At 41.2% G+C, this 14,491-nt stretch overlaps 1 protein-coding gene across 1 annotated transcript in view; it reads right to left on the bottom strand.

Moving 5' to 3' along the window:
• Positions 1-13,086, bottom strand: part of LOC122932456 (membrane-associated phosphatidylinositol transfer protein 3-like) — an 802,287-nt gene extending 789,201 nt beyond the window's left edge. Inside the window, exon 1 of the mRNA XM_044286869.1 lies at positions 12,969-13,086. Coding sequence (XP_044142804.1) covers positions 12,969-13,002 — 34 coding nt within the window. The 5' untranslated portion in view covers positions 13,003-13,086. The remainder of the gene's footprint in view (positions 1-12,968) is intronic.
• Positions 13,087-14,491: the final 1,405 nt, after the last annotated feature.

Raw genomic sequence — 14,491 nt, 5'->3', positions numbered from 1 at the left:
ATCAGCTTCACTAGTGGGCGTTCCTTTTTCCTGGCTGTAGCGCTGTCCAATCGCAGCGCAGGGAGAAGGAACGCCCACTAGTGAAGCTGATGTCTCCTCCCATCGCTCCGATAGTAATCAGCAGCATGTGGAGCAGGAGAAGTGACAGTAATGGGGCACTGCGGGCGAACGGAGCGGCGCCCAGGACTAATGGTGAGTGCTGAGACATCGCTGGGCGCCGCTCTGTGTGGGAAATGGGAATAGTCCTATCATTGGTGGCTCAGTGCGCCCGCCCCTCCTCCGCCCCTCTCTACTCATTGGTGGTGCAGTGCGCCCGCCCCTCCTCCCTCCCCCTCTCTTCTCATTGGTGGCAGCGGCAGCAGCACAGGGGGAGGGAGGACAGCTTCCTTCTCCCTGTGCTGCTGAGAGAACATGAGCGCGCCGATAGCAGCGCGCTCATGTTCAGAGATACTTGCCGGGCCGCAAAGATATTCATTGCGGGCCGCATGTTTGACACCCATGATGTACAGTATATTGTTGACCTAAACGAACTTCATAGCAATCATCTTTGTTAATCCAAATTTAAGCTCAAGAATGTTCATTTCTGGCCTGACCACTGTCATAAATTACTTTATAAGTGCTAATAGCTTAGATGAGGTTCACAAGCTCTAGTATAGGAACAGAAAAACATGGAAAAATAATGAGAACCTGGATCTGGGTTATGCTAGTGCCAACTAATGCCATTGACTATAATGGAGTTCAGCAGGACAAAATATCACTACGTGTCCCTAATGGACCTTCTCCACAGATGTGAACCTAACCTTACTGGGCTGTTCGGTAACTACCTTGCTCACTATTGGTTAGTTAAGTGGTGGGGTCAATTAATGGACATGGTCTTGGTCTTCTAAAGGACACAAATCTATGGTATTTATCTGAAATTTCCCAGGGTTTTCATATTCTTAAGGTTCCTGAAGTCAACAAATGAGAACTACTTTGTTTACCCACATTAGATGAAGGGTCTATTTGCTGCCTTTAATGGATGCAGATAGGTCAGCTACCAAGACGCGGGAGCAGAAGAAGTTGTAATTTGATGGAGAGACATTTTTTTCCACTTTGAGCTATAAATTTTGTACTGGTAAATCACTTTCTTAAAGAGGACATACAGTGTATCACCACTTTAACAAATGTAAACTTAATACACTTACCAATTGCCACTGCCCTGTGAGTGTATAACTTTTATTTATTTATTCTAGTACCTCCGTTCTTGAGTTCAGGGCATCGATAATTCTCTCCCACAATACCTGAAGCTGCCACTGCTTTGCCAAAGGGGTGGCTACCAGGATTCTTCACTCAGGGAGTAGTGATTTTATTCCTTCTCACAACACGTTAAATGTAACCTTCTTTGTAATGTGTGGCTCATTGCAAAGAATCATTAGAAGCTGCCTACAGCTTAGCATCTGTGATAACAATTACACAATCAGCTCTATGCTGATGAGAGAAGTTTACTTATTTTGAATGAATTTTCATGTTTTAAAAAATGTGACATCATCAGAGTGAAAATTGTAAGCTCTTGTGGGCAGGGTCCTCTACCCCTCTGTACCAGTCTGTTAATAGTTTCTTGTTAACTGTGTTTTTTATTTCTGTGTAACCCCAGCTGGATGTACAGCACCATGGAATTAATGGTGCTTTAAAATAAATATCAATAATAATAATAATATCACTCTCAGTTGAGTGAAGGATCCTGGTAGCTGATCCCATGGCAAAGTTGGCTTGAGGTATTCTGGGATATAGTTATTGGGGCCCCAAACTCAGTAATGGGAAGGTGCTAGAAAAAAAAAATCTGAGGTCAGTGATTGGAAGCAGGTAGTTGACTTTTTTTTTTTACTTTAATGGGCCAAATTAAAAATTGAAATACAGTAAAACCTGAATTACCTTTATAAGGCCAAACCTGTACCATGACTACAATCACCATCATTGTGATGGCTGTATTTGCCATATTGTCACATCCTTGATGAGATGTAATCAGTCTGCATTCTGATGTTATTCTATGTTAGAAAAGAGGTTTCACAGCTGATTTTATACTTAACCATTAGGCAAAAGAGTTTTATGTTGATATCAGCTCAGACAATGAGTTGAAAATGGGGGAATGTTGGCTACTGTGGCATAAGAAATGTGTAAGGCCAATTATAATTTTGAGGATATTCAAAAACAGTTCCAAGTTCATACATGGGAAAGACCGCACCGATTGGACCCACGTAGGAAAGAGATTTCCACCTCATAGCATTCTGTTCAGTCTCTATGAGGTTACTGATAGTCTACAGCCCACAATTGTTTCTTCTGTTAGTATGCCATTTTATTGGTTTGGTTAAGTCAAGAGTTCAGCAAAGGCGTCTTTGCATGAGCAGACCATGCAATTAAAAAGGTAATGTTTATGATTATGTAATTTCTTTGTTCATTAGTTTCATAACCACAAGACCTGGAGAAAGAAACCAAAGCATGACAGAATAAATGTAGATCAAAACTTTTAAGCATACCCCAAAGAAATTAAGAAGCAAGAATATGCTGCTTATAACTGGAAGCCAAATTCACATCTTTCAAGGTTTCAAACAACTGGGACTGCACTGAGAAGGACATTTAGTTCTCCGATATCTCTATTAAATGATTTCTCAGAAAAACGGAAAAGGATAACACTGTAGGGCAGGACCCACACATACAGAATCAGTCTCATATCAACCCATCCTCTATAAGAACACTTATACAGTAAATGACAAAAATGATTATACCGTCGACTTTCCTTTCATCACACAGCACACCTTCTTTGGGATTGTTTTGTTATCAGACATAGCAATATTGAAGGGAAAGACAGCATTTTCATTGAAGCCCTGGATCTTGAAAGATAAATACCTACAAACAACACTGTCCCAAAAAAAAGTAATGGTCACCGTGTCACCCATATAATGGAAATCATACAATGGTAAATTGCATAAAAACTACTCAGACATAAAAACATGTAAAATACAATAAAAAAAACATCAAGGTAGTAGCTGGTTGTTCTCATAGGTGATACAGTGATCATGCATGGGAAAAAAAAACATGTCCTTATAAACACACTGATAATCTCAAGAGGGCAGTTGTAGTGTAGTAGCTAAACTAGTATAAATGAATGAACATCACTATACTATAATACTGTACATACTAAATTCAATTTCTACACAGCATAAATCCAGTCAATATGCATACAACACAATACATTGCGGCACCCTAAGCAACTACCATATCAGATCCTAACATGGGGTTCCTTACTGTAATTCTCAAACCTCCTTCCTGAGGGGGCTTAAAGGCTAGTATGATAGATGACACATGGTGGGTGTGGACCCTGTGACATACTTAGCTTTAAGGTCTCAAACCATGAAGTTATCTCAATGTTATCAGACACTCCTGGTCAACTAGTCTTGCAGGTGAATAATCAGCTGAGTTGGATTTTTAGGGGATTTGCAGCCAATGACTATTATTTCCATTAAGATATACACTTGTCGAAGCTGTCTGGATGTTCTCCCCTTCCTATAACCAACTACATGTACCGTCAGGTCCATAAATATTGGGACATCGACACAATTGTAACATTTTTGGCTCTATACACCACCACAATGGATTTGAAATTAAACGAACAAGATGTGGTTTAACTGCAGACCGAATCAGGTGAACGGTGTAGGAATTGCAACAGTTTGCATATGTGCCTTCCACTTGTTAAGGAATCAAAAGTAATGGGACAATTGGCTTCTCAGCTGTTCCATGGCCAGGTGTGTGCTATCCCCTCATTATGCCAATTACAATGAGCAGATAAAAGGTCCAAAGTTCATTTCAAGTGTGCTATTTGCATTTGGAATCTGTTGCTGTCAACTCTCAAGATGAGATCCAAACAGCTGTCACTATCAGTGAAGCAAGATGCAATTGTAACAGAAAACTGCAGCACTCTCCAGCCTCGGTCTTTTCAAACTTTATTCACCAATTCAATGCAACGTTTCGATCTATATGATCTTTCTCAAGCAATTGCTTGAGAAAGATCATATAGATTGAAACGTTGCATTGAATTGGTGAATAAAGTTTGAAAAGACCAAGGCTGGAGAGTGCTGCAGTTTTCTGTTACAATTGCATTTGGATTTGGGGAAGCACTAGACTGGCCTCTGACACAGCGGGAACCACCACAGTAAGGAACAATATTCTATTTTTTGTAGTGTTGCTACATTTTTCTTTTTTTTGGTCAGTAAAGCAAGCCATCATTAGGCTTAAAAAACAAAACAACCCCATCAGAGAGCTAGCAAAAACATTAGGCATTGCCAAAACAACTGTTTGGAACATTCTTAAAAAGAAGGAACGCATCTGTGAGCTCAGCAACACCAAAAGACCCGGAAGACCACGGAAAACAACTGTGGTGGATGACCGAAGAATTATTTCCCTGGTGAAGAAAACACCCTTCAAAACAGTTGGCCAGATCAAGAACGCTCTCCAGGAGGTAGGTGTATGTGTGTCAAAGTCAGCAATCAAGAGAAGACTTCACCAGAGTGAATACACAAGATGTAAACCATTGGTGAGCCTCAAAAACAGGAAGGCCAGATTAAAGTTTGCCAAATGACATCTAAAAAAGCCTTCACAGTTCTGGAACAACATCCTATGGGCAGATGAGACCAAGATCAACTTTTACCAAAGTGATGGGAAGAGAAGAGTATGGAGAAGGAAAGGAACTGCTCATGATCCTAAGCATACTACCTCATCAGTGAAGCATGGCGGTGGTAGTGTCATGGCGTGGGCATGTATGGCTGCCAATGGAACTGGTTCTCTTGTATTTATTGATGATGTGACTGCTGACAAAAGCAGCAGGATGAATTCTGAAGTGTTTCAGGCAATATTATCTGCTCATATTCAGCCAAATGCTTCAGAACTCATTGGACGGCGCTTCACAATGCAGATGGACAATGACCCAAAGCATACTGCAAAAGCAAGCAAAGAGTTTTTTTAAGGGAAAGAAGTGCAATGTTATGCAATGGCCAAGTCAATCACCTGACCCGAATCCGATTGAGCATGCATTTCACTTGCTGAAGATAAAACTGAAGGGAAAATGCCCCAAGAACAAGCAGGAACTGAAGACAGTTGCAGTAGAGGCCTGGCAGAGCATCACCAGGGATAAAACCCAGCATCTGGGGATGTCTATGCGTTCCAGACTTCAGGCTGTAATTGACTGCAAAGGATTTGCAACCAAGTATTAAAAAGTAAAAGTTTGATTTATGATTATTATTCTGTCCCATTACTTTTGGTCCCTTAACAAGTGGGAGGCACATATGCAAACTGTTGTAATTCCTACACCGTTCACCTGATTTGGATGTAAATACCTTCAAATTAAAGCTGACAGTCTGCAGGTAAAGCACATCGTGTTTCATTTCAAATCCATTGTGGTGGTGTATATTTATGGACATGACTGTATGTGTAGATGAGAGCAGCACAGATAGCCTTGACAAATGATTTTCTCCAAGACGCACAGCACCAGGATAAATCTCAAACCTGATGAATCAATTCTTCCATCTCTAGATGTGAGCAAGCAGGTTTATGGGAAAATTGCAGAGCAACCATGGGCGGCCACCACCTAATGTCTTAAAATTTTTATGCAATGAGGGTTCTTTTCACAAATACCTTTAATGTTTCTTACTTAATGCTTCCACATAAGTGTACCTTAATTGTAATTCTGCCTGTATCATCATCGTGCCTATGCTACTACCTTATTACCATATATCAGCTTAGCTTAACTATCAATTTGTTTTCAAGGAACGGTTTTCTTCATTTGCACTAACTGTGGAAGTTGTTTAATCTTGTATTTAAAGTCATCAGCAAGGAAAAAGCAGTGGTTCCCTCAACCATTCTGCTGAATAGATTTGCATTGGATAGACTGCTGACTCTAATCGAGGGCAAATTGCTCCGCTCCCAGTAATGCTCTGCTGCTGATTGATTAGACCATTGTTCTGATCCTTTTTGATGTGTACATAATTACAAAGTGGCACAGCATTGATAGACGATGCTCACAATGAATATAACAGGGTTATATTTTTGAAGATTATTCTTGGTGCTTGGGAGGCAATAAGGACAATCAACCCAGACCTGGACATGGAAACCTGTTGTGAAGAACAGCTAGTTCATTATCAGACTTAAGCCTCATGCACACGACAGTTGTTTTTTGCGTCCGCAAATTGTGTGTCCGCAAAAAAACCCGGATGCGGCATCCGTTTTTTTTGGAGGATCAGTTTTTTTCCACAGATCTCTTGTAATAAATGCCTATCTCCTTGCACCAGAACAGTGGCGTTAAAAAGTCACAAGCTACGTGTTTGCGACTTTCTAAATGCAACTTTTAAAAAAATAAATTGCAAAGGGCAGTTTTTATGATGACTTTGCCACATTTCAGAAAGAGGGCGTGGGAAGGAGACGTGACCAGCCGCCACTACAAATTTATCTTTATTTTTTATAGTTTTCTGGCACAAATGAAATCTATGGCAGCTCAGAGGTTCTGTAAATTTCTGTTCAGGCGCTCGGACTACCAGAGGATGCGCCTAATTTATGACGAGCACTGGGTCTTGATAAATCTCCTCCATAGTTTTCAAATAAGCTGAGCATGGAGAGAAGTGTCCCCTGGGTGCTTCCCTTCAGCATCTCCCGTCCAGCTTGGTTTCATATACATGTTTCTTCCTACTCGAGTCTAGAGACAGGACTGTCAATAAGGCTGAATGCATACGGCCGTATTTCACGGCCGTGAGCGGCGGCCTGGATTCCTGCTGAGAGCAGGAGCGCACAACGTTATTGATTACTATGACGTCGTGCGCTTCATGCCGCCGCTGCACTACAGTAATACACTTGTATAGATCATACCAGTGTATTACTGTAGTGCAGCGGCGGCAGGCCGTGTTTCCACGGACCGCTCACGGCCATAAAACACAGGCGTGTGCATTCGGCCTAAGGCTGAGCCGGGTGGTGAGAAGCTGGAGGGGAGCACCGAGCGGAGAGTTCTCACCATGCAAAGGTTTTTATTTTTAAAACTATGGAGGTACTTTATCAAGGTTTGCTTTTGTACCCAGTCTTGATATCCCTTCCTCCACCAGAGGATGTGCTTTATTTATGACGAGGGGCACGCCTCATGATAAGTTAAGCGCATCCTCTGGAGATCCATGTGTCTCGATTGAAATCTACGCCTTACCAGTGCGATGGCAGAGTAAACATTTAGGCCCAATGGAGTTTAAAAAGTTGTAGTTTTTATGCCAGTTTTTATCATAGTAAATGACCCCCCATGTTTCTTTTTCTGAAACCCTGCAGCATTTCAAAGCACAAGATAGTTTTTGTAATACAGGAGCTTGTCAGTATTTCATGCAGCCCATCGTAAGTGGTGCATGAGGGGCTCCGATATGTTCCTGACTGGAAGATATTGGCAAAGTTCTCAGCTTTTAACATCGGCCTGAGGAATTAGCTAGTATTGTCAGTTGCGTATCATTTTGGTGAATTTTTTGCAGTGAATTATTCAGCCCATCGTAAGAGCAGCAAGTTCTGCTGTGGGGTTAATGTAACTTAATTGGATTGCAATTTTATCTGAATTGAATTTGAGGAGAGATTGGATTGGCTTCTATCCCTTGTGCTTGGGAAATTGTTTCTTTCAGCATGAATCTGATGACAGGTTCCCTTTAACATCTGCATGCCTCCATATGAAATTGGTGCAGACACATGCACCCCTCTAGGTGCTATATTATGTGTCATAATACAGCCCCGTGCAGGAACCCTTTATACGGTTGTCATGATGGTCTCAGACCACTCAAAAACTGTATGACATTAGTTTTTTAGTTTTTTTTCGTTTTAGCAGAAGTGACAGTTCCTCTTAATTTAAATGTACAGCCGAAATACATTTGCAAGACCAGGGGCAAATTGTTTCAATGTAGGATTTTTCCATTCAAAATTCTTACACCGCACTTGATATGGTTGTAACACCTCGAGAAAAATGATGTCTTGAAATAACTGATTGCAAAGGAGTGGAAGCTAATTCTTGTTACCCTTCCTAGAGGCGATGCTTGCAGCATAGCGATAAAGACAGTTTTCTGGCAGGGTGCGAAGAGTTTACTGAGACTGACAGGGGAGACATTCAGAGTCACATTGAGTGACAGACAGAGAGATGCGGTCACGATGAGTGACATGGAGAAAAAATTGTAGAAATCGCAAGCAGACAGGGTGCTGAATGAGGAAAAACTCAATATCCCAGTTGGTTGTCAACGAATCCCTGCTGCGCCAATAAATTACGGGACATTATATATTATACTGCAAATGCAATCATAAATAGAAGACGCTAAACCGGTTTAGCTTTGAGCCACTAAATGTTGGTTGTCTGAAAAAGAAAGCAAAATCAATGTTTCAAGTCAAGAGAAAAGTGGAAGAAAAACTTCATGACCCAGCAGTGAATTGATTTACAACTGGGTTCAGGAAATATTAAACCTGTCATGTTTCCTATACTCACATCAGCCTTTTCTTTTGTATGTCTTAAAGGGACCATTATAATTACGGCCAGAAGAAAGTTCTTGAACCTTAAACGATCCATAAAGCGCCTGTTATTAAAACGTGGGGCCTGATAGTATGCACGGTGAAGAAATACAACTGGGAGGGTCGGGGCACAAAGGGATACGTTCTGATGCTGCATTACTGCTGATTTTATCTGCAATTGAATGCAATCATTGAATGGAAATGCTTTGTAAAGCATTTTTAATATGTTTGATCCAAAATGTATAGACTCTGTATTGCAAATGAGCAGGTAAGTCACCATTTGGGTTACATATACCATAAAACTCGAAAAATAAGGGCAAGGATCCTGTATTGGAGCCCCTACAGGTGTGCAGATATACAGTGTGCTTTTACCTGAGGCATTATAGGTCTCTACAGGTCCATATGTGAGGACATATAGGGGGTCATTTATGAAGCTGAAATACGCCTGTAGTAGGCATATTTCAGGAACAATCTGCGACTTTTTCCCGCTCACGCCAGGTCTAAAAAAGTGGGCATGCCATGGGTGGGGACAGGCCGTCTCATTTACCATTTTGTATACCTGTTTTAGGTGTCGAAAAAGGTCTAAATGGAAAACAAGTAGGAAGCTGGTTTACATTTACACTGGCACGGCAGAACATTACAAAAGCTTTATATGCAGATAGAGTGCTCCAATATATTCGCAATTGCGCAAATCGGCCAGTCTCAGGAAACTCTAGCAGCATAAAAAATGCAGCAAAAGTGACCCACACCTGTATTGTGCACGCAATACACGCATATTACATTGCCTATTTTCGCAATCAAGAAAATAATAGTGAATTCGGGAATTTATGATGAATATTCGCCCAAATATTCGCAAATTCGAATATTGGCCCTGCCGCTCAACACTAGTCTATAATTACCTGTGAAGGACCTTGATCCTTTTTTGAATATGGGCACCACGTTTGCCTTACGCCAATCACTTGGCACTGTACCAGTCCCTAGAGAATCCTTAAAAATTATAAACAGGGGCACAGCAATGACTGAACTGAGCTCTTTAAGCACTCTTGGGTGTGATCCATCTGGACCCGGAGCCTTGTTCACATTTACCCTAGTTAACTTGTGTTGGACCATATCTAAAGTTAGCCAAGTGAGTATATTACTGGATGTACAGCCCCAGCACCACAGATATCAGCACCTTTCTCTTCTTTTGTACTTACAGAGCTAAAAAAACCATTTAGTAAATCTGCCTTTTCCTTATCTTCAGTGACTGCCCCCCCCCCCCCCTTCCCTCTTTATCTACCTGCTCGGACCTTGGTTTTTTAGCATTTATAAATTTAAATAATTTTTGGGGATTTGTTTTGCTCTCTTTTGCCACCTGCTGTTAGTTTAGTATTTTTGCAAATTTTATCTCCTTTTTACTGATTTTATTAAGCCTTTGTAATCTTCAAATGCTACAGCTGACCCCTCAGATTTGTATTTTTTAAATGCCCTTTTTTTAAATCTTTTATTGCCCTTTTTACAGTAGCTGTAAGCCATGGGGGGGGGGGGGGGTTAATTTTAGCCGTTTATACTTGTTACCTAAAAGAATAATTTTTTTGGGCAATTAATGTGGATTTTAAGCTCTCCCATTTATCCTCAGTATTAGGCTACATGCACACGACCGTTCAGTTTTTTGCGGTCCGCAAACCACGGATACGCAAAAAAGCCGCAATTTGCGGAACGAAAAGGGCGGCCCATTGTAGAAATGCCTATTCTTGTCCGCAAAATGGACAAGAATAGGACATGCTATATTTTTTTTGCGGGGCCACGGAACGGAGCAACGGATGCGGACAGCACACAGATTGCTGTCCGCATCTTTTGCAGGCCCCATTGAAGTGAATGGGTCCGCACCCGAGACGCAAAAAATGCGGCTCGGATGCAGACCAAAACAACGGCCGTGTGCATGAGGCCTTATTATGTGACAGTAGCTGCTCCCAGTCTATGCCCTGAAATGCTGCCCTCAACCCAGAGAAATTAGCCTTTTTAAAATTCTGTGTCTTTGCTCTGCCTGACAGAGTTTGCTTCTTATAGTTTAGGGGGAATATAATTATATTGTGGTCACTATCACCTAGTGTTTCTTGAACAGTAACATTTCCAACAAGCTCTGCATCATTAGAAATTACCAGATCCAACAGAGCATCGCCCCTAGTGGGAGCTTCTACAAACTGGCCCATAAAGTGGTCCTGCAGCAAGTTGAGGAATTTTCTCCCCTTTGCGGTTGAGGCTTATTCTCAGGATAGTTCATCAATATAAAATCCTCAGGGATCTGACTCCTGGCACCCTCGCCGTTCAGCTGTTTGAAGAGACTGCAGTGCCCCAGTGAGCTTTGCGTCCTCTTCCAACACCTGTGACGTCATGTTCATCGGCCGCATGGCCTAGACCTAACTGATCTGCAATACCAAGTACAACCACTATCCAATTCCAATGGATGGTGCTGTGCTTAGTAAACTGTGAGGACGCTGCAGTGCACAACAGAGTGCCATAAGCTGATTAGTGGGGATGGCAGGACTTGGACCCCCGCAGTTCTGATATTGATGACCTATCCTGAGGATAGGTCATCAATATTAAAAACCCAGACAACCGATTTAACTGTGCATCTATTCTCCCCAGAATCAAGAATAAAACCTTCATAATAAGGTATGCAGAGCATTCACATCAATGAGCTCATAGATTACAATTGGCACCATATTACAGCTCTGTACCACAGTTTAAAAATGATTGCTATGCAAAAACAATTAGATTTCAGTTTTCTAAATTTTTGTTTGATGAAAGCAAACAATTATGCAAAGACATATGAATGATCTTCTCAACATATAAGCTGATTCCTATCTTTACAAATATTTGTAGGTGCATGTCCATAATGCTCATCCAAATCTCAGCTTTAGTCAAGGTTGCTAAAATAGTGAACACTATTACAAATTGAGTAGTTACAAAGGTTCTGTACCTCCAATCTGTGTCTGTGTATGGTGGGACTTGGTGGGTGTAAGTTACATTTTGTACAGTATGAGTTGTTTTTACAGTATGTTTGCTAGCCATTATATTGTTATACATAGTACATGACTGAGCACTGGATTAAAAAAAACATCATGTCTGTCATTCCTACAGCATGTGAAGACTTGTAGCCTGACATCATCCTCTTGTGAGTATTACTAGATAATTACATATAGAAGTTACTTCTTCTAGCATAGGTTTCACAGTTTAGAGAAAAGTTTTATTCTATGAACTGCAAGTCATAGGAATTCATCTCCACAATGGACGTATGTACTGTAGCCCTCCTGGGATCCTCAGTCTCCAGTTTGGAGAAAAGTTCTATTCTATGAATTACAAGTCAAAGAAATTCATCTCCACATAGACATAGATTTATCTACTGTAGCTCCCAGGATCCTCAGTCTCCAGGTTGGAGAAAAATTATATTCTATGAATTACAAGTCAAACAAATTCATCTCCACATAGACAAAGATATATCTACTGTATCCCCCAGGATCTTCATTCTCCAGGCTGGAGAAAAGTTGTGTTCTATGAACTACAAGTCAAATAAATTAATCTCCACATAGACATAGATTTATCTACTGTAGCCCGCTTAGGATCCATAGTCTCCAGTTTGGAGGAAAGTTGTATTCTATGAACTACAAGTCAAATACATTTATCTCCACATAGACATGGACTTATGTACTGTAGGCCTTTTAGATGACATGGTAGGGGGATACACTTTATGACTCAATTTTTAAATAATTCAGTAATATTTGGTAGACATAGTAATAGTCACCAGAACACAAATATACAAACCATAAAGCAATCTCTTACAAGAAGATTTGCATGGTCTAGAAAGAGGTGGCTACTGTATGTGACAATCTATTTCAGCATTACCAATGTAAATCCATCAGTGAGCACCTTCTTGCTAAACCTGGTCTGCTTCATGGACCATGGAAATGTTCATACCAGGTGGGACAAGAGAGATCAACTGCCAATCAACAGCAACAGGCTCATGTTCCGCATTCCAACACATTAGTAAAAATTTTCCCAGCTGCCAATGACTTTGTTTTTCACAGTGACAATGTTCTCGAAGCGGAGATGGTCTCAATAAAGACACAAAGGTGACAGCCAGGTGTCTGCTGCAGGGTTGTGCAATCGGAGGAGAAACCAAATTACACGCTTGTACATGTGATACCTTTGAACAGGTAACTAAAAAAAAAACTAAGTAGTAACAAACAACAAGCTTTCGAGACTACTTAGATCTCTTCATCAAGCTGATGAGACTTCAAAGCGACATGCTAACCAGAGGTTAAACTGCAGTTACTGTTCCCGCCATGCCAGGTATCAACCCATGTCACATCTCATTGACTCAAACTGCAACCCTACCCGGCAAGAGAAGGCAAACAAGCAGCAGACCCTGTGCCTGCTTTGCTCTTTCTTACCTGTTTGTGGAGCCCGAGCCATTTGTGCGTACATGCAATCACAAGTCTGCTGCTATTCCAGGCTGTTGGTGTCTGCAGGCTTCCCGCAAGCTCCCAGTATTTCTTTCCTGCAGCTGATCTCTGGTTGAGATTTCATAGCAGTGAAAGCTGCTATGTGCTTTATTCTAATCCTCTCCCCCCCCCTTCCTTATTCGAACACGGACATTTATTTAGCTTGGCTGCCTCTAGTGGCTCTGAAGAGGCTGAGATGCCTCACAGGCTTTTATTACTGTAAAACAGACATGTACAGAAACATAGGTAACTGCCGCCGTCTTATTATTTTCTTACCTTTGTCACATAACATTAGAAATGCTTAATTATATTAGAGCAATGACAGGGAAAAGCCATTAGGAGATCCCTACGCATTCCTCTAGTCCACAAGATGTACCTCCAAGCAACATATCAGCTAATGCTACATAATTGAACAGGCAAAAAGGCTATATTTATTTAATGAATTGCAAATCTGACGTCATAGGAAAAAGACCAGAGCAAATGACTAGGAAACTGGCCACCTTATTAAATTAAATAGGGATAAAGAGTTACCGGTACTGTATAGAACGGGAAGTCTCAACATATTATTATGCCTAGTGGCCAGTGTGACAACTTTCAGTTTTTTTCAATAGATATCGCCACATGAAAACATTTAAAAGAAAATGTGTTATAGTAATAGAACAAACCAAAAAGATCAGTGGAATCTGCTTTTGATCCAATAAAAGTAGTCTCAATTGAAGTGTGATTAAAAGTCCATACCTAAAACTGCGTTTCGGGGTTTAAAAGTCCATACCTAAAACACGTTCTGGGGACCTGCCCTCTGTTCACTTACAAAGGACAACTGAAGCGGCAAGAGTGTTAGTATGGACTTAATCACACTTCAATAAAGACCGCTTTTATCTGATTAAGCGCAGGTTCCAGTGATGTTTTGGTTGGTTCTACTGTCTGAATGCCTGGCTGAATACCTTCTTTTGTAGATTGTGAGCCCTCAAGGACAGGGCTCTCTCCCGTTCTGTACTAGTCAATCTCTCACTTTGCTCATGCTAGTTGTATTTGTTTTTGTATTATATGATGTATGAATTTTTCCTTTTCAAAATACAGGGCCTTGGAATTAAAGGGGTTATCCAGGATTAGAAGAATATAGCTGCTTTCTTCCAAAAACAGCACCACATCTATCCACAGGTTGTGTGTGGCATTGAATCTGAACCCCATCTACTTCAATAAAGCTGAGTGGTGATTAGAGATAGCCTTGCGGTTCGCCCGGCAGTCGGTTCGCGGCGAACTTTGCTCATTCCCGATTCGCCGAACATGCAAACATATGGCGATATTCGCGCCCCCGCCATATTCTTTTACACTGTGAAGAACTTTGACCTATGACACATCCATCAGGTGGTAGAGGACAGCCAATTGGAAAGTTTCAGCACATGGACATGGACATACCCCCTACCTTATAAATAAACCCCATCTGGCCGCCATTTTACATTCAGTCTTTT

Source organism: Bufo gargarizans, chromosome 3, assembly GCF_014858855.1.
Source record: "Bufo gargarizans isolate SCDJY-AF-19 chromosome 3, ASM1485885v1, whole genome shotgun sequence".
NCBI classification, from domain to species: Eukaryota; Metazoa; Chordata; class Amphibia; order Anura; family Bufonidae; genus Bufo; species Bufo gargarizans.
This window is presented reverse-complemented; position numbering and strand designations above follow the sequence as displayed.